Below are 21,133 nucleotides of genomic sequence, written 5' to 3'. Positions count from 1 at the left end.
CATTTTCTCAGTCTTTAGTCTGACTAAGTCAAAACAATTATCAGAGAAAAACTAAACTAAATCTTAACTTAGATGTGATGTGTCATTTATCAGTTTGGCCGTCACGATTTATTGCCGGACATGAAACATTTCAACGATATACAGAGATTCACAATGTTTGAAAACCTGGAAGCTAGATGGGTCAAAATTTACTACATAATGGGTGAAAGATGCTGAGACATTTCAAATATGGACCCTTTAAGTTGGATCCGAAAATAAAACTTTCTTCGTGCCACCGCATACCAAGAAACAGGATTTAAAGAACAACACATTATAAATCAAACATTTTAGATAGGGTAAAATGAATGACTTAGTGAAAACCTTTCACATGACAAAACTGACCATCTTTGATAGTGTCGTTGTTCAGTCCCCTCCCATAGTGCTGGTCATAGGTGTCGAATGTGTCATTGCAAAGATTATACACCTGCAATAAAGAAGAAATACAACACAGTTTACTTGAACTAAAAACAAAGTGTAACTCTTTAAATTAAGAAATAATATTAACATTGGGGTAAAAATTAGATTTGAAATACAGATCAGCTCCTCCAATATGTGATCTGTGAGTTATTTTTTCTGTATTCATTCATACATTTTTCAATAACTTCCTAATGATTTCCTTAGAGTTTGAAATAATTTTCAGTGAATTTGACACAAATTAGAGAGAATGTTGCTTTGGAATTTGAAGATAATGTAAACATAATAAATAGTTATAATTATTAATAATAATAATTAAATCATTGGCAACTGTGATTTCTTGTTGCTTTTTGGTTATCAATGGCTAATGTTGATTAATTTCTTTTAAATTAGTTTCATTAACATATTTTCTGGTCATTTAAAGTTTATTTTCAGGTACATTCTTGTTCATTTGAACTGTCTTTTATTCTAGATTCTTCATGATTTCCAGAATTACAGTACCTTCATGCTCAAGAACATGAGTTCCTCCCAGTGGTCACAGAAGGTAAGTTATTAAGCATTTTTGCATAATCAAGCATAATTGGCATCTTGGAAAAATTGTCTTGTAAATTCTTTTCGTGTAGAAGAGTAGAAATTATTTTTGCTAATTCATTAAAAAGCTTTCCTGAACATATAACTTGATTAATTCAAAATCATGACAAAGCGCAATGAATTACTGGCAATAAACAGACCAGAACAGAAACATTTAGAAGAAATTATCTACAATCAGAAAAAAAGTTCCTAAAAAAATAGCAACAGCAAAAAAATAAAAAAAATAAAAATAAATAAATAAATCACAAAGTCGATATTGTTTCCAAGTCTGAAAAATCAACTGCTTCTATTTTTCATTTACTGGAATTAAAAAGGCTTACAAAACTATGCACACAACTCTCCCTCTTCTATCTGCTTTTTTATGTATTTATTTTTTATTTATCACTGTCCTCTGCTGACAGTCTAAGTGCAAGGATTTTTTTTTTATTTTATTTTTAACCAGGATTATAAGAATATAGCTAAGTATCATGCGGTATCAAAATACTGAATTGCTTGAGGATCAGCTGTTTTCTCAATGTCTCATATTATTTCATAGAAATAGCAATTGTTGTTCAAAACATGTGGTGATTATTTGCTGTATATGAGACTAAAACATGTACGTACAGCTTTAAAACTAACAACTAGCAGGCTTTTTTCCTCACTGCACTCATTTCATCTTTATTATTTTTAAATCTCCTCTTCCAAAATCATTATATAAACAGGATCATTACCAACAATTAGACCACACCTTTGTCAACAAATCAGAGATAAGTGCAGGAGTTTTCCATCCCAGTATAAAGCACAGAGCTTAATTTCAAACTGAAAATAGAACCAATTTACAGGCTCAAGCTCAACTTGAGTTTTTCTTAGTGTCCATGTAACTGACGCTGAGACTCTTCTTTTCAGCCCTCTGTTCATCTCTCCAACTATGTGGTGTGCTGCAAATGCTTTTCGTTATGCTTATTCCAAAAGAAACCTACATGTACTAAATTCTTTAACAGTTGGGCACTGTGTTGCCAAAATACATCAATTATACCTCCTTAATACATATATTTGAATTTCATGGAACTTCACTCCATTACAGAGACCAATATTGATGTATATGAAATATTAACAGATTAAGTCGACTTTTTGGATATCAAGAACTGATATATTAATTCACTGTCTGCGTAGATACAGTTACTATGCACTGATACTACATACTGTTTTCTCTGCAACTCAACTTCATTGTGTGTAAATCTGCAACCAAATAGCACCCCAAAATTAGAGTGAACATTTTCAGAACAATGAGACCTTTTAATGTTCCAGTCAGTTATACATACAGCCTAATATCAGCAAAATTTGACCACTGTATTTAACCTATCGTTGATGAACCTTGAGCAGAAGGCAGCGATTGAAACGCAACAGGGGAACAGTAAGGGGTTCACGGTCTCTCTCAGCAACACTTCAAAAAGCTAGGAGGAGTGACTGAATGGAACCAGTAATGTTCGGTTCCAAGGACGACCACTGTAAACCCTGTTTTTTTTTTTGAAAAACAAAAAATCTTTGAAATAAAGTTGTTTTTTGTTCATTCTGCAAGATGTATTTTTGGATACTGGTATTCTATATATGCCATCAGGGGTATTAACATTAATTAATTGTTCTGAAGACCTGAAGAAGTATCTAGGATGAGGTGAGAAATTATCAAGGAAAGAAACTATGTCCAGTTTCAGCAATAAGATTTGACATTGGCCATGATCTAAATTGACTGAGAACCTTCATAGACATGAGCACTTCATCGTTTTTCTTTTCCCCTTCCCCTTTCCTTCCTATCCAATTTAGAAACTTTAAATCTAGTTTCATTTCTTTATAGAAAAAGACCAGCGGAGGATGACCCTCACCCTGATGAGACCTTTCTGGAGAAAGCTACATACAGCCTTTGTTCAAACATATGCACCACTCACTTCATAAAGTATTAGTTGCACATTAACCTCAAGCTAGAGTCAAAGATCAGAGCCAAGAAGATGACGTGAATGTAACTGGTTAACCAAGGGTGGGGGTTATTACATGGAGCTGGTTTCCCTCCTTCATTCACTTTCAGGATGAGGAAATAGAAACTCCTTCAAGTGTTGTCTTTTCACTGTTGCCATTTAAACTGATCTGGTTCACAGGGTGGATAGGGAAAGGACAAACCTTGCCTCTTTTTTTCATAGGGCAGAATGGCTGGTCAATGCTGGTAATGGACTAGCAGACCAACATTTTAAAGACATTGATTGAATTTCACGAAATTTTCTAGCCTCTTTACCAACTATTGCTTCTTTCTTTCATTTTAAGTCCCTGTATACATTTATACATTCAAGAAGTTTTCTTTCTTGTTTTTTAAGCTAAAAATCTGTTGCAATGTGTTGAACTGTAGATCTGCTATTTTCACACCTTGTGTGTGACACTCTTGTACGATGAAGTAGGGCAGTGTTTCCCAACCTTTTTTGAGCCGCAGCACATATTTTACATTAGAAAAATCACACAGCACACCATCAAATAAATATGCCAACGATTTGAATGAAATAGAATGAAATGGTTTCAAAACCATTCTCAATTTACTTAGTGTGAAAAATGGCCTTGTTTGGTTGAACACAAAGTTTTTATAGGAACTGAGGAAACACAATCACTTTCACTGTTTTGTCTTGAGCACCTTTTTCCCCACTGATTCTACATCATGGTGAATTGATATTATAGCATTGGCTAACATAAAGTGTAATCGTTGTGTTCACATGATTGTCAGTTCACAATATTGTGAACTTTTTATTATTTGAACCCCTGCACGTCTAACCAGTCCATGGAAGCATTTTCATGCATAAAACTAGTCCCTACTAAAAGAAAAAAAAAAAACTGCACTAGTAGAAGAGCATTTAATTATTCTGCCTGTCACTGCATGCTGCCCACATAGATGGATATATGAAGACACATTATTTGCGCTGACTAAAGAATGTTTGGATCAATCAGGTGAAAGTGGCCATTTTTCCACGGATGATCTCTGATGGCACAATCATGTGCCGCGCCACAGTGGTTGTGAAACACTGAAGTAGGGCATCAATTTATGAAAAAAAAAAAAAAAAATGTTGAAATGTATTGGAAAGAAAGTTGAAATAAAGATAGGAATAGCAATCTTCAAAATTTATCGAATTAAATTAAATTGTTGAGACTTTTAACTAAAATTGACTTAAATGTGACTAAAACCTCCTTGAGTTGTAGTCAACTACAACTGGACTAAAACTATCAGAAATCGAAATGACTAAAATATGACTAAAACTAATAAGCAGTTTAGTCCAAAAGCCTAAGACTAAAACTAAAATGCTTGCCAAAAACAACAGTGCTCTAAACCATAGAGTATCACTGGAGTCTTGATACTCCGTTATCCCACATTACCCCTAACACTTTTCTTCATCCATCCCAATCTACCTGAAACTGTTTCTTCACATCTTTTCCACACTTTCCATTGCTCTGGACTGTTTCCATCTTAATGGCATTCGTCTGGCACCTGCCAAGACATTTACCTCTCCATCCTTAATTACCCAAACCGGCTCCATGTCCGGTCTATCTCTATTACCCTGTTTTAGCAACCTGTATAAATCATTCTTTGCCTCCTTACTGTCTAACCTATGCCCATATAATGCCCATAACCTATGTCATATGTCCTTTGATACCGCTACCTTCTTTACCTTGTGCTGCATTTCCATGTACCCCTGTCTCCTCTCTTCAGTGCCCAGTGTCCCAACTCTTCTTTGCTAACCGCTTTCTCTGTATATACTACTGCTTTTCCTCATTCCACCACCGAGTCTTCTTATCTACTTTCCTTCGAGACAACATGCCAAGTACTCTCCTTCCTGTCTCCCTGATCACATTAGCTATAGCATTCCAGTCATCTGGAAGATCTCCCTGACCACCCAAAGCCTTGCTCAACTCCTCCCTGAAATCATACAACACGCTTCCATTTTCAGCTTCCACCACTTTGTCCTCTGCTCTGCCTTTGTCCTCTTCATCTTCCTTGTCACCAGAGTCATCCTACAAACCACCAACCGTCTGCCTACACCAGACCTGGGCATTTTACATCCCGCAGGCCACATACAACTCATAGGGCGTCCCTGTCTGGCCCGTGTTCCACCACTCATAAATAACCCCGTATTTTGGTGTGTATGCGACTCTTTCATTTTGAAAAGGCTTGACACATTGTTTATGAGCGCGCGCACGTTGATGCTACTGTCTGCACAGTGACAGGTTATGCTAGCAGCCAAATATCCTTGATCCCCCAAAATGTCAACTCATGGTAAAAAAGAAAAGTTTTCAACAATGCATGGACAGCGAAATATTTGTTTACAGAAGTCAAAGGTAACGCCTTGTGTTTAGCTTGTTTCGCATAAGTGGCTGTGTTAAAAGATTACAATCTCTATCGTCACTACGTGACAAAACACAAGGTGAAATACAAGAACTTTTCAGATAAAGAGTCGTCTGTATTGCTAGCCAAGTTGCAAACTCAACACAGTTTTTACAAAATGCTTGGCATCCAGAGGTGCAGCAGTCAAGACAGGTTTTGCCATATCCCACAAGATCGCTAGAAAGAGCAAACCATTTTCATAACAGGAGTTTATTAAGGAGTGTTTGGTGGACTCATCTGTGCTAATATATCCCAAAAAAGGGGCACTATATACGATATACAGGACACGATATACAGGACACGATATACAGGACACTGCCCAGGCTGCTCATCTTCGTGCGTGGGATCAACACAGACTTCATAATCACGGAGGAGCTGGCAGGCATGCGCTCAATGAAAGGGACAACAACAGGGAGTGATTTCTTAACAGAGGTAAATGCATGTGTTAAAAACTTTGGGCTGAAATGGGACAAAAATTGGTGGCTATGACAACAGACAGCGACCAACAGAAAGTTGGTCTTTTAAAGAGAATCCAAGACAGAGTGGCAGAAAAGAACCCTCAGCAGAAATTAACTTTTTTCATTATATTATACATCAGGAAGTGTTGAGCAAGTGTTAAAAACAAATCACGTTGTTGAAGTTGTAACTAAAACAGGAAACTTTCTCAGAGCAAGAGCTCTGAAACTCAGACAAATTAGTTGCACTTTTAGAGGAAAATGAGACTGAATATCATAACAGAGGCTACCATACAGCTGTTGGGTGGCTCAGTTTGGGAAAAGTGGTGAAAGGCTTCTGGAACCTAAGACAGGAGATTCAGGATTTTGTGAGAGGGGCAATACCATCCCTCAGCTTTCAGAGGCAGACTGGTTGGCAGATCTTGGTTTTACTGTAAATGTGATTGCTCAGATGAATGACCTAATGTCAAACTGCAAAGGACTTTTTGTGTATGAAATATACTTTGTATACTTTTGACAGAGCGCTTAGGGTCAGTCCCACTGCTTGACTTTTACCCTTTACTCAAAGAGGAGAGCTTTCCACATATGAAGAGACATGCTCAAAAGATCCTTGTGCTGTTTCGATCTAGATATATATGCAAGCAGACATTTTCAGTGATGACATATAACAAATCCAGATACAGGTCTTCCATTACTGATGGTCACCTCATAGCTGTCCTACACGTTGCCACATCACGCTTTGAACCAGATTTCAATGCACTTGTTGAAGCCCAGGGCAGATTGGACTTTCGTCACTGAACAATTTTACTGCACAACAGACATGATTAAAATCACTTATTGCTAATGTATAAAATTGGTTCATTGTTCAGCTTTAAGATAAGACTTCATTGATCTTACAATAGAAAAGTTCATGATACAAACCGTTACAGTTGTGAAGAAATTAGTTAAAAATAAAATGAAGTTAAGTTAAAATTAAATGAAATGTGATGGTATGATTGTGTTTGCTTTATTTATTTATTCATTTATTCATTTATTTATTTACTTTTATAGGATTATCAATAATTCCCCCTTCAACCTAAATTACAATTTATACAATATTTTTATACAATTTTTTATGCAGTATTTGCGTTGAGAATGCTAATAGAAAAGTACAGAGAAGGCCAGAGGGAGCTGCATTGTGTTTTTGTAGACCTAGAAAAGGCATATGACAGGGTGCCAAGAGAGGAGCTCTGGTATTGCATGAGGAAGTCTGGAGTGGCAGAGAAGTATGTTAGATTGGTGCAGGACATGTATGCTAGCTGTGAGACACTGGTACGGTGTGCTGTAGGGGTAACAGAGAAGTTCAAGGTGGAGGTAGGACTCCATCAGGGATCAGCTCTGAGCCCCTTCTTGTTCACAATGGTGATGGACAGGCTGACAGATGAGGTTAGACAGGAATCCCCATGGACCATGATGTTTGTGGATGACATTGTGATCTGTAGTGAGAGCAGACAACAGGTAGAGGAAAATCTAGAGAGGTGGAGGTATGCTCTGGAATGAAAGTTAGTTGCAGCAAGACAGAATATATGAGTGTGAATGAGAGGAACTCAGGTGGAACGGTGAGGCTACAGGGAGTGGAGATCAAGAAGCTGGAGGATTTCAGGTACTTAGGGTCAACAGTCTAGAGCAACGGAGAGTGTGGAAAAGAGGTGAAGAGACGGGTCCAAGCAGGTTGGAATGGGTGGAGAAAAGTGTCAGGGGTACTATGTGATAGAAGACTTTCAGCCAGAATAAAAGGAAAGGTGTACAAGACAGTGGTGAGACCAGCGATGATGTATGGACTAGAAACTGTTACAATGACCAAAAGACAACAGCCAGAACTAAAGGTTGCAGAGATGAAGATGTTGAGGTTCTCTTTGGGAGTGACCAGGATGGATAGGATCAGGTTTTGGAGAGAAGGTCAGAGAAGCCAGACTGAGATGGTTCAGTCACGTACAGAGAGGGATAGTGAATATATTGGTAGACGGATGCTGGAATTGGAGCTGCCAGGCAAGAGGTCTCGAGGAAGACCAAAGAGAAGATTTATGGCCGTAGTGAGAGAGGATATGAAGGTAGTTGGTGTGAGAGAGGAAGATACAGAGAATAGGGTTAGATGGAGAAAGTTGACTCGCTGTGGCGACCCCTGACGGGAAAAGCCGAAAGGAGAAGAAGAAGAAGATTTATACAATTTTTTATACAATTTTTTTTGTAAATATTTAAAGCATATTCTTATTTCTTATTACCAAATCATTTGATTTAAGTGGTGCATAGATAAAGACTGAACAAGAAAATGTATTTTGAGCCCTTTAGAAATTAATCACCCACCCCGGCCAATACGCTCACTTCACTACTTTGCAGTCACTGATCTCTTTCTGATTACATCATCTATACAAGATGTAGTGTCCCTGTATGCTCCCAACTCTGCTCTTGTAAGTTACCCTATGTTTCTGCCTCTTCTGGGAAAAAATATTCATTGTAGCCAGTCCTTTTTGCAAAGTTGACCACCATCTGTCACTCCGTGTGCCTATCCTGGATGCCAAAACCTGCCTGTCACTTCTTCATCATTGCACCAACATGTCCACTGAAGTCTGGACCAACAACCACTCACATCTGGGAATATTCTGCAGCATTTCATCCGATTCAATCCAGAATTTTCTCACATCCCACCTGTTGGCCATAGCCACAAACAACACTGAGCATCACACCTTCAATTTCCAGCATCAGACTCATTGGTCTAGCTGACACCCTTTTCACCTCCAGAACATTCCTAACTCATTCAACATAACTCCTATTCCATTTCTCTTCCTATCAACACCATGATAGTACAAATTAAAACCTACACCAACACTTCTAGCCTTTATAACTTTCCATTTGGTCTCCAGGATACACAGCCTATCCACCTTCCTTCTCTGCATCATGTCAAGCACCTCTAACTCGTTGAAGCTAGTCCTAACTCACAGTCGTAGTCGTAGGTTTGATGTGCACATTTGGAGGCTCTTCTTCATGCACCCCTCTGCATTTATCTGGGTTTGGGACAGGCACAAATAGACACTGGCTTGTGCCCCCTGAGGCTGCATTTAAAAGGCCAAAAAAATACAAGGGATTTTGATAAGCAAAAATGATTTATTATGTTACCATATCCATAGGGTCTTTTCCAACTGTGTTAAATGTTTCATCATATGATTCTATTTTGTCAAAACCCTTTGAGACATTTCTAGCGTGTTACAAATGTAAAAATTGAAAAATATAAAATAGGAAAAAAAAATTTGTTGAGGTTTGTTGTAGGTCATTTGTTGAGATTATTTGTTTGTTGAAGGGGCAGGACAGGATAACAATTATACTGTCATCGGGTTGTAATGGAAACTCAACAAACTGATAACACTGTTTGACTCACTTCCTTTCTTAAAGATAGCTTCTTTCAGTCTTTCCTCTCCACTCATTAGACAGCATAATGTTGTGTCTCAGCTGATAGAACTTTGCGGTTTGTACAGATAGCACATCTGTTTGCATGGAACTTTTGCGTGTCCGTGTGTGTGAGTGTGTGTGAGAGAGAGAGATGGAAAAATAATTTTTAAAACAAATGATGCAGGAGCTGAAGATGATATAATACACCTATCTCTAACTATTGCAATTTTTCTCAGTTAATTTTGTAAGGTGCCAATGTATTTCATGAAACAATAAAGTTCAGACTGCAGTTACCCTTGCCAGCAGATGTACTACTGCTTCAACCACTTTGATCCAGTTATGAGGAAATTAACACATATATCACATAATTATCCTTTGTTCCACATGAAAATTAAGAGTCTATTTTTATGATAAGTCTCCTCCAAAAAATAAAAATACCATGAAAGAAAGAATGAACTGGGCTGTATTGAAACCCCCACAGCCTCTGTTCTGTGTGGACTTTGCATTCGTCTCTGCGTTGCAGTCAGTATTCTCTAGGAGATACAGGCTTAATGTTTAACTCAGTTACTTGCTAACCTTTAAATGAAACTGCCAGAGGGTTGTAAAATAGACAAAATTTGCACTGATGCCGGTTTTATCACAGGGGCTTCTCTCATATCATCTGTATAATGGCAGAACGAGGTAAAGATAGCTGATTGGGCTTAATTAGGTCTGGGGGAAAAAAGGTCAATTCATACAGAAAATTCCCAACCTACAATATTTTATCACTGAATTTTATAGCTTCAAAAAAATGTCCACACATTTTTACAATGAGTGTATATGGCATTGATTCACCTAAAAACCATCCATCCATCACCTTAAAACCAAATGTATAAAAATTCAAATAAACAAAACATTAGCTAAAATAATTCTTGACATCAAGTTATCAAAGATCATTTTGATGTAAGTTTGATTTTGATAAAATTACCTACACTTGCCTAGATATAACCAACATCACCAGGTAATAGCCCAAAAATCATGAAGTTATCAGAAGACTTATATGAAGTCACATAAGATTAAGCAAGAAATTACCTGAGAGAATGTCTGAATAGTCATTAAAAATCACAGTTAGAAACAATGAAAATACCAGAAATCTTGAAACATTACCCGAAAATCAGAAGAAAACCACTTAATTATCAACAAATAAAACAGAGTTACAGGAAGATTTTTCTTTATCTTGTTGAACTTATGTGAATAAAGATCAGATGAGAAATATTCTGTGTCAGTATTCTAACTCAAATGCTTATAAAAATGTTTGCAACTACATAGAGAAAAATTACTACCTGATATTGCAAAGATAGTAATAGAGGAGTGATCTACTTACCCTCATGCCAAGGACCAGGAAGCCTATCTCCTCCATTAATGGGTACTTTCTGATCTGCTGCTCACGCTTCTCCTGTGAAGCAAAGGGATCGTAGCTTCGCTGACCAAGTTTAACGTCCATGATGCATGGTTTAGTGAACCGACGAGTCACATCTTCAAGCTTCAGGTACAAGTCTGACACACAGGAAGAAATTATTAATATGTTGATTTTCAAACACATATCTTGTGATATAGTAAGTTAAAGCGAATACAAACTTTATATTTTTGTCATCAAAATAAATCAGGTCACTTAACAGAAAACAAACAGAATTAGCATTGGATTCCGACAATGGCATGAGACTTGTTACATGGGAGTCACACAGTACAAGGTCCAAGGTGTGAGTTACAACCATCTTATTTTAGTGAAACTAGATTCATGACACAGAACATTCAGATCTGAACATTACATATCAAAGAAAGCTCTTTAATGTTGAAGTATGAAGGCCTCTGTGTAATTTGAATGTCTATGAATCTATTGCTGCATTCCCATCGTAAAAAAAGCTTGTTGAAATGTAATGACTGTGACATTATCATTATCCTGTACATCCAGTTCATTCATTGGGGTGTGGGGTGGGCGCCGGTATGTTGTGCCAGCAAACAAACGCATGCATGCATGCACACTCGCACTGACACAGACACACACCATTGGGGCTGTCGGGAGATGACCAAGTGCCATAGTATTTGGGGAGGTGGTTCTGGAGCTCCAGAAGACATGGATCACAGCAGTCTTCAGCATACACCTAGGACAAAGACATCAAACTACATTTAACATATCTTAAATGCGTGAATAACGAAATCCAACAGGTCCATTTTGCTAAAGCTTCTAAAATGTCATTGCAAAAGCTGTCACTTGCGAGTATCATTCCTATTAATTTTCTATTTCCCTGTATTTTACAACCTTTTTTATTTATAACGTTATTTTGTTTGTTTTCTGAAATTCATTAGAAACAAATATCTTACAACTTCAATTTTAAAAGTAAAAGCCCCTTCATCAGTTGCACCATACCAGTGTGAAGCATGCCAATACAAAAGCTCTACAATAAATGTAACATTAAATTAAAAAGGTGTCATGCAATTTCTTTGATGCTTTCCAAATAAGTAGGCTATGTTGGTGTTTTAACCAGTGTCATTTTGTTTACTGACACTGTGGCATAAAGAGGTCCTGGTGAGTGGGGTTTAGTGTTTGTTGGGGCCTGGAGATAATTGCAGCTGACAAGGAGTATTCCATCTCTTTGGCCATTGGGAGGAGGCTTGACAACAGGAACCAACAGGCATGGGGAAAACATGCAAACTCTACCTTGAAAGAACTCATTCAAACTCATGCTCTTGACCTCTGTGCAGTAGGGGCAATGTCTTGTTGATGAGTGACTTAGCAATTGTTTGAAACAGTGTATTTTCTTATAACGTCATAGATTTTTAATCCAATATGTCCTGTTGCCATATTGTGTTGCTGCAGCCTCCTCAACAACCTGTTGACCAGATAAGACATAAAACTGCTTCTGTTGGAAACTGTGACCTATGGTGACACATCTCATTCATGTTAGTACTCCGATTCATGTGTAGTCAAAATGCTTAAACATGCAAATCCTTTTATTATATTTTACTGAAAATGACAAAAGCATTTTCTCGATAAAAACAAGGTTCTTTAATTTTTTCAATGTTCATTGGAAAAAAACAGTTATAAAATGATATTACAAGCATTTTCCATGGGAAATATTTTGAGTGTATGTGAATATAGTTACCATGCTGTAGAACTGCATCTCTCGTGGGCCTCTCGGTGGAGGCTGTAGCTGTTTCAGGACTGTTCCATCTGGATGCTGCAAAATGCCTGTAACAAATACAAGATCAGACTAACTGTCAAAGCTATATTTGTGGAGTTCCAATAAATCGTTCAGTTAGCTTCAATCAAGAAAGATGGTTGAAGCTTTTGAATTTAGGAGTTGAATTTAAAAAAGAAGGGCAGCCATTTTAAACGCACAACACGATCAATTCAGTCAGATTATAGAACATGGCTGCTGACTGTGAGGTGGAGCATAATCGGTATTTAAACCACAAAAAAATTAACTATCTCTGTCAAAATGACCAAAGCAATATTGGAAAAACTTGTCACAAGATATCCAGAAGTTTTTCTTCCATTTTGATATTACTGCTAGATTAAGTCTGTATGAAGGTTTATTTACATGATTATTTGTGTTGAAATAAAACTTTTTTCTCCTTTACCTTTCTAATAATTTCCTGTTCATACTTCTTTTATTTCTTGAAAATTAATGGGCAGTTATTGGATGGTTACATATATTTTTTGTATTGGCAACCTGATGGGGATTTTAAGAATAAATCCATCCAAATAATGACAATCTGATGTTAGAATCACTTCCATGGCCGCAGGTGTATAAAATCAAGCACCGAGGCATGTAGACTGTTTTTACAAACATTTATGACAGGATGGGTCACTCTCAGGAGCTCAGATGCTGAGACGCATAGTGCCAAGAGGTCTCCAACTTTCTGCAGAGTCAATCGCTACAGACCTCCAAATTTCATGTGGCCTTCAGATTAGCTCAAGAGCAGAGCGCAGAGAGCTTCACAGAATGGGTTCCGTGACAAAGCAGCTGCATCCAAGCCACACATCACCAAGTGCAATGCAAAGCGTCGGACACAGTGGTGGAAAGCATGTCACCATTGGACTCTCGGGCAGTGGAGATGCATTCTGGAAGCTAATATGCGAGTCAAGGCAGGTGAGTGAATACTTTTGGCCATATATTGTATAAAACATTAAGTTGCATGATGAATGCTTCATTCAACACAAAAACTGCAAATTATTTTATATATACTAAACTGTAGTATTAATAATGAAACACTTTTAGCCACTTTGTTGATAAATGATATGTCTTTGGGTGAAGATACTGACTGAATATTTCTAATTTACATAGCCCAACCTCACTGAAAATCATTAAGTGTTATATCATAACACTAGCACTGATCAGCAACAAAATATAGACAGCAATTGATGATATGTTACACAGCACAATCTGTCAATAAGAGTTGACAGCACCTAATGAATTTAAAACAAGAAGTATGAATATTAGGAGAATTGAAGGAAGCGATTGCGGAGGGAGGTGAGAGAGGGCCCTGGATATGAACAGAACAATCAAACGTTGGCTGCCATGATTAGCCTGCAGACAGCAAAAATTACATAGGTTCCCTTTCCTCACAAATTCAACTAGCACTACACAAGCCACAAAAAAGAAAATTATAGTATGTATTATCAATTTATCAGACTACTCTCTAAAGACTGAAGATAATTAGTGAGGTAGCTGTTAAGCTATAATTTTTTGTTACTCTGCAACACCACCAATGAATGATTTTTGCATACACATTCACAATGTATTTTAAAAACCTTAATTTCAGTTCACCCTAGCATATATCTCTCATAAAGACATACACCCCACAAATAATTGAGAAAGGAAAACCCATAACGTACTTTACTCTCTCCCTCTCGCTCTTGATTTGTGTGTGTGTGTGTGTGTGTGTGTGTGTGTGTGTGTGTGCGCGCACGCCTGTGGCCTGAATTCTTAAATAATCAGCTATGTGATGCATGTCAGGTTTTGATTTTTTGGGAAGATTTTTGTACACGTGTGGAAAGTGATCCAAATTTGTTTTATGTACAGTTTTACATGCAAATTTACTTGGAATCCTAAAAAGCCATTGAAAAAAGAAGACATTGGAACAAATAGATGAATCTCCGGTTACATCATCACATGCTGACCCCAACTGATTGCAGCTAGACTGATAAACCTTCAGCAGAGAGGATTAGTCTGCTCCCTGACTATCTTGAGATTATTCAAAGAATACAGATGAGCAAGCACATCCCCACATTTATACATCTAGAAATATACTAGACCTCCACTTAGACCTAAGACCAACATGCAAAGAGGTCACGAGTTGTCCCAACATCTTGCCCATACATGAAGGCCATTTCTGTACTGCTGCGTAGAGCGATGCTTTTAAAGGCTGCATGAAATCCTCACATAATTCATTGTTCTCAGAATTTCTCCTGGCAGCAATTTAAATATGACAAACTTACAGGATTTACAATGTTAATGACAAGAATATTCAAAAGCCAAAATACCCCTACAGTGAAGTACAAGTGAACATACTGTAGCCATAGACACTGTGGAATCTGAGGTCAAAGTTGTTCATTTGAGTGTCAGAACTTATAGAAATGTCCTATGTAATTACTAGTATAGGGTTTAACTTTTGAAGATCTGCATTGGAAGTGGAAAGTAATTTTCCAAGAAACACAGCTTTTACATGGTCCACTATAAATGGAGATTAGAATTATTCAGGTGGTTTTAACTGATTCCCGCCATGTATCAGTCCTGAAGAGTCATAATAACAACAATAAGGGTGTCTTTCAAGTGGCAGGCAGGCAGGCAGGCAGGCAGGCAGGCAGACAGGCAGACAGGCAGACAGGCAGACAGACAGTCAAGCCCAAAATTATTCATCACCTTGACATATTTTAACTTACTTTAAACCAACAAGTTTCTTTTTTTGATAGGCAATGATATTGGTTTCTCCCAAAAGATAAGATAATTCACAAGAGTCATGTTTGTGGAGAAAAAATACTTTCTCAACTTTAACTTCTATTTGAGAAATTTTGAGTAATGAGTAATTTTGGACATGACACTTATTTTTCAATTGCAAATGAAAGTAAAATAAAATATCTTTTCCCCCACAATGAGGCCGCAAATACACTGACTTTTCTTTTCGGTGTTGCCTGTGTCACTTCTAATAAAGAAAAAAAATTAAAAAAAAAGAAGTGTTAGTTGAACAATAGTAACTACCGGTAAGTCAAAATTTGCCAGAGATATAAATAATTCTGGGCTTGACTGTGTACATATATTCCACTAATAATCTGCTGTAATTGAGTAACTACTTTGGATAAGATCAAGAATAATAAATCAATGGGTTTGCCAGTGTCTCTCATATGCAGAGTATCTGTGTCAAGTATCTGTATCTGTATCTGTGAGAAGAAATTTATACAAATTGATAGTTTACATTGAAATGGCTGTTCAGTTTGTTGTATCTACATCTTCAGGTTCCTGCTAAAGCCATTTAAATCCAACCAATGACAACAGAAAAAGTCAAAACAAAAAGTGTCTCTGAATGAAATAGTCCAGACTGATGATGTTTGGGGGGCAAAAAAACAACACACGCACACACTTTACATATGCATGGGCAATCATTTTTGCAAATGCCTATGATCAGTAGTACTGAGGTTTTCCCTGGAAAGAATGAGGGTTAGCTGCAGCAAGATAATATGTGTATGTGTGGATAAGAGTGACCCAAGTGGAAAGGTGAGGTTACAGGGAAAAGATAAATATGGAGGATTATAAGAACTTGGAATCAAGAGCAATGGAGAGTGGGGAAAAGAGATCAAACAACACGTGAAAGCAAGTTGGAGAGGGTCGAGAAAAGTGTCATGTCTAATGACAAAAATTGTCAACAAAAATGGAAAGGATGGTGTGCTAGACAGTAGTGAGACACAATGTTGTATGGCTACGATCACAAATACACAAAACACAATTCCAGTCTGGCCCCAAATTGTGTTGTGCCTTGTCACACAGCCATAACTGACACATTGTGGAGTTTTATTAAGTTTTGGCAGTAACAACATTAAGACAAAGTTTTTCTAACAGTGGTTGTACACCGCTACTCAGCAAAAGGGACGTCCTACCTGTCTCTGACCTGCACTCATTGCTTTTGTGTATTAGTGAGGACTGGGATTGGCCAAGAAGTAGGTTGGGCCTCAACAGAATAGAAGCACACTAAGCCTGCATTCTGAGTGAAAGCAGCTGGCACTCTTTTGGAAACGGCAGTGACATTGACAGAGAGAAAATAAAAAGGAATGTTTAGATGAGAGAGAAAAGCAGTGAAATTATGAGTCAATGCCCCAAAGCTTGTGCCAGGCTTTTAATCTAGAATGGACAGAGGCATTTACGTTCATCCTTCCTGCAGGAAGCTGGCAAACGCTGTGTCTCATCTGCTCTGACACAGTGGTAATGGTTACAAGTGGGAATGTGAATCGTCATTATGAAACGAAGCACAGAGTTACATTCTGGAACAGTTATGCACTAAATTCAGCAGGTGGGCAACAGAAAATAATTCATCTTAAAGCCAACTCTGACTGGCCTATGAGGATTTTAATGCATTCATTTACAAGCCACAAATCCGCAAACAACTGTTTCCTCTAAAGTTGCATGGATTTTGGGACACCGCCACAAAACATTCAGTGATGAGGGCATTTTCAAGGAGTGCCCAAGTGCAGTAGGTGATGGAAGAAGCAAAATGAGGAGCTCTCTGGAAAAAATAAAACAAATACATCTGTCTGCATCAATGGCCACCCAGATATAAGAACATCTGCATGAATACAGTCATTTGGCAGATGCTTTTATCCAAAGTGACTTACAGTGGAGATGCCAGTGATTGAAGTCAGGACCTCAAACATTGGAGGCCTGCGCTCTACCTCTGAGCTACACATTCACAAATTAATTCATGATTGAGGCTCCACGCAGGCTTGGCTATAGTGATGTGTCTGACAGTGCTCCGCTGCTACTTTGGCTGAATATTTAACATAAAGAAGACAAAGTTGTGTGAAGATCTGTAAGGTGTCACTCTACGTAATGTCACACAGCTCAGATGCTGATACAATGAAAATGCTGACTCAAAATAGGTAAATTCATTGTAATGCATAACAAAATTATTATGCAAATTAAAGAACATGATGATGCTCCAGACCTCCGTAAACCATTATTGAATACCCTGTTGCATAGTTTGAAAACATTGGCACTGAGGAAAGGGCAGAGGCCATAGCTGGAGGTTCCATGGATGAACATGTTGAGGCTCTGTTTTGGAGTGTTAAGGTTGGACAGATTTGAGGAATGAGTACATCAGAGGGCCAAAATTTCATTAAAAAGCCAATTTCTTCAAATACCATTTAAAACTAGAGCGACTTATCCACTGTCATTATCAGAACTGAACAAAACTGTACTTAAAACAAAAAATATTTAAAGAATCAAATCATATATTCAAATAACCTTAACTTTTCACCTTTATGTTGCAGGCTGTTTCTGGGTGGTGACATAACCTTTCATCCATAAACACAGAACTGGTGTCAAACCAGTTCCAGGCATCATTTATGTTATGAAGGAAGACGAAACTGCAAAGTTATGTGAGAAGTCAGTTCTGAAATCAGTCTAAAACAAGAATCAATAGTTTACTGGGTGAGATGATTTCTCTCATCACTTCATGGTAATTTTTATCAGTAGAACCTAGACCTCAATCACTGAGGCTCTCAACATTCTGAAAATTCACACACAAACTACTGCATATGGCCTGGAAAACACAATGCGTAGGTTTTATGATGACTCAAACTAGTCAGTGAATCTTGGGATTCGACCAAGTAAGACACATTCGATGTCTTAGGCATGAAGGCAAGCCACTGGGGAGTTCTGCTTGAATCTAGCCATCAAAAAATTTAAGCCATTCATCTTTGACACATGAGAATCTCTTATCACCTTCCTCTTTTTTATAAGTACAAGTGGCTAACATTTTGTTTTTTCATCAAACATGTAACTTTATTAAATGTGACTTGATTTTCAAAAGCACATCAGAAAAACGATATGTTAAAATACAGAGATTTAAATTGGGTTGAAATGAATGTTGGACCAGCAAACGGCTGCATGAATTTCCAATGCCAATAATATGACATTGTTGTGTGGACATTAACATCCAACAGTAAAATTAGCCGTCTGACATATTTTGGCTCTCCATTTCATTGCCTAAAAAATTAGCAAAAAATGGCTTCAAAATTGGAAAGAAATTAACTAAACTTGGTGAGAATTTGGTGTGTATGAAATGATAATCAGTAAACTGTGAGCAAATCATTCATATATTCATCTCATGTTTATCCTGCACACAGAATGACAGGGATGACATTTGTTTAACTGAAAATATATTTTCAAAAGATCAGATCAGGGATGTACTGTTGCTTGCTAACTTGTGAAAAGCTTATCAGCGGTCAAAGTAAACTGAAAATAAACAAGACTTTTATGCAAGACAGATAATCAGTATAGTTACATGTGTTATATACACAAGCCCAATACCCAACTGAAAAACAGGCCAAACAATATCATGATATGAAGACAGCTATATGACGCACAACAAGATGGGAACACCTCAGTTTTGTCCTGCTTGCTGTCCAGTCTGTCTGACAACAGCAAGAGACAGTGACCAATCAGCAATGAGTCATCCATCACAGAATGTACTGTAACCAGTACCAGCTGCTGACGTTATCAAGAACAATCACTTCAGCAAAACACCTCACCTGCTGACACACACTGAGGGTTTGAGTGTGTATCAGCAAAGAGAAACCACAGAGCAGCAACTGCAAGTGGTCAACAGTCTCCAAATGGGTAGAAGTTAGAGCCACAGGTCTGGAATCAGCTTCAAATTAAAGACATGATGCCACGGGTGACAACTGACTCTGCAGTTGACCTACATTGTATACATCAAGACATTGTAACTTAAGTTCAAGTGAATTTGATCTTTTTTATGACTGTAAGTCAAATACTTTTTAGTTAAAAGCATTTGTCAACTTTGTTGAAAATACACAATACTTACCGCCATTCTTCATAGGTGGATCTCTCAAAATGTAATTTATGTTTATTGTTTAATTCCCATTCTTGTCATGGTTTACAAACATAAGCCATGTTCTACAATGATGAATTACTACTTGACCATCAGTCTATGCAGCACAATTAAAATGTTTTTACTGATTATGTGAATATTCGGGCTTGGATGTGTGGACAAAACTGAAATTCAAGTTATTCATATTTCACATATTTCTATATCAATAACACTGATCAGCCATAACATTGTGCCCCCAGACAAGTGAAGTAAATAATTTTCAATGCCTTTTTATAGTGGTACTTGTTATAGGTGGGAATATATACCAATCGGACATAACCTTATGTTCATTAACCAGTGAACTGAATGACGTTGATCACTGCTATGGAATCCTTAAGAAACTTAATTAAAGTACTTTTAACTTACTTATTAACACCTCTGTCTTTTGTATATTTTTGTCTTCAAACATTTTCCCATTAAAACACCAAATTTGACAGATTAAGAGAAGCTAATATAAAAAGGGCCGAGCAGAGCAGGACGAGCCCCTTTCGCCTGAACGAACGAAACCCGTTTCGCAGGATAGACTTGCAGATGCCGTCACACAACTTTACTCACCTACTTTATCCACACCGTACTTGTGACCCGCCACCTGATGTGACAGCGGCACGCAGCCGTTCAGGTGACCCTGGCCCGGTATCGCCAGAGGCCACTGTAGGCTCTTCTCTTTGGCCGGAGAGTCTGCGGAATACCGCGGAGTCGGGGTCACCCCAACAGCAGTTGTGTTGGGAGTCATTTCCAGTCTGCCGAGAGCTAGAGAGGACTCCATTATCACTTGGTGATGAGTTGCGGACATTTGTTTAAAATAGAATAAAATAATAAAGATACTGGATAAAAACAATAAAAAAATGAATATACTTGAAAATTACGGGAAAGGAGGGCCCAAAAAGCCAATACAAAATCCAAAAAATATATATTTCAATAAAAAGAGGGGGTAACTTGCCTTTGTCCGCAAAAAAAGAAAAATGAAATCATAAGTAAACAATGATCGAAAGGCTTCACATACTGCAATTACGTAAGCAGAGAAGGCTGCCCCACACACAAATTCAATAAATCGCTTGGGTGTGAGTGTGAGAAGCCTGCATGGAAGTAGTCCAAACCAGACAAAACCGACAGCGAAGCCCCGCTAGTGTTCGCCGTTTGTCACCACCGACAAACAACACGGAGACGGACAGCCACACTTTCCTTGTGCCCGGTGAAGCAGAGCTCCCGACCAACGCTGATTCAATGGTTTTCACATCTTGAACAGCAGCATAAATACATTCTGGCCACATCCCACTTCCTATCAGTGTCAACAATACTAGAGCCGAGCGCTTTTCCGCCGATGGATTCCAAAATAAAAGCGACGCAGGTGTAAAAATTCAGTTGCCAGTTATCCTTCGCCTGCCTTTTTACCCCTGTTACAAGCAGGCATCATTCAAGTGAATTAGTCGTCAATATCTCACATATTCGAATGGATATGAATTATTGACGCTCGAGGCTTGTCGTTGTAAAGTTAAAACTATCATGTCGAAGATCCACTTCCTCACTTCAAAGAACATTATTATCCCTCATTGACTACGTTAAGACATTTATGTGTTATACACAATTCTATCCAAGTCATGCAGAAGAAAGCAGGACCGTAAGTTAAATATAAAATCCCCAAATTGCATAGAAACTGTCCACTCCAGTTTTTGAC

At 37.8% G+C, this 21,133-nt stretch overlaps 1 protein-coding gene across 1 annotated transcript in view; it reads right to left on the bottom strand.

Moving 5' to 3' along the window:
• ipmkb (inositol polyphosphate multikinase b) overlaps positions 1-20,831 on the bottom strand; it is a 29,073-nt gene extending 8,242 nt beyond the window's left edge. The window contains exons 1-5 of the mRNA XM_086140338.1: positions 20,014-20,831; positions 12,456-12,541; positions 11,357-11,453; positions 10,676-10,848; positions 382-463 (exon numbers count right to left, since the gene is read on the bottom strand). Coding sequence (XP_085996464.1) covers positions 382-463; positions 10,676-10,848; positions 11,357-11,453; positions 12,456-12,541; positions 20,014-20,251 — 676 coding nt within the window. The 5' untranslated portion in view covers positions 20,252-20,831. The remainder of the gene's footprint in view (positions 1-381; positions 464-10,675; positions 10,849-11,356; positions 11,454-12,455; positions 12,542-20,013) is intronic.
• Positions 20,832-21,133: the final 302 nt, after the last annotated feature.

This window comes from Fistularia commersonii, chromosome 33 (genome assembly GCF_037954325.1).
Source record: "Fistularia commersonii isolate RoL2024-O1a breed Wild chromosome 33, RoL_Fcom_v1.0, whole genome shotgun sequence".
Classification (NCBI taxonomy): domain Eukaryota; kingdom Metazoa; phylum Chordata; class Actinopteri; order Syngnathiformes; family Fistulariidae; genus Fistularia; species Fistularia commersonii.
The sequence above is the reverse complement of the archived record's forward strand: the minus strand, read 5'-3'. Positions and strand labels throughout refer to the sequence as shown.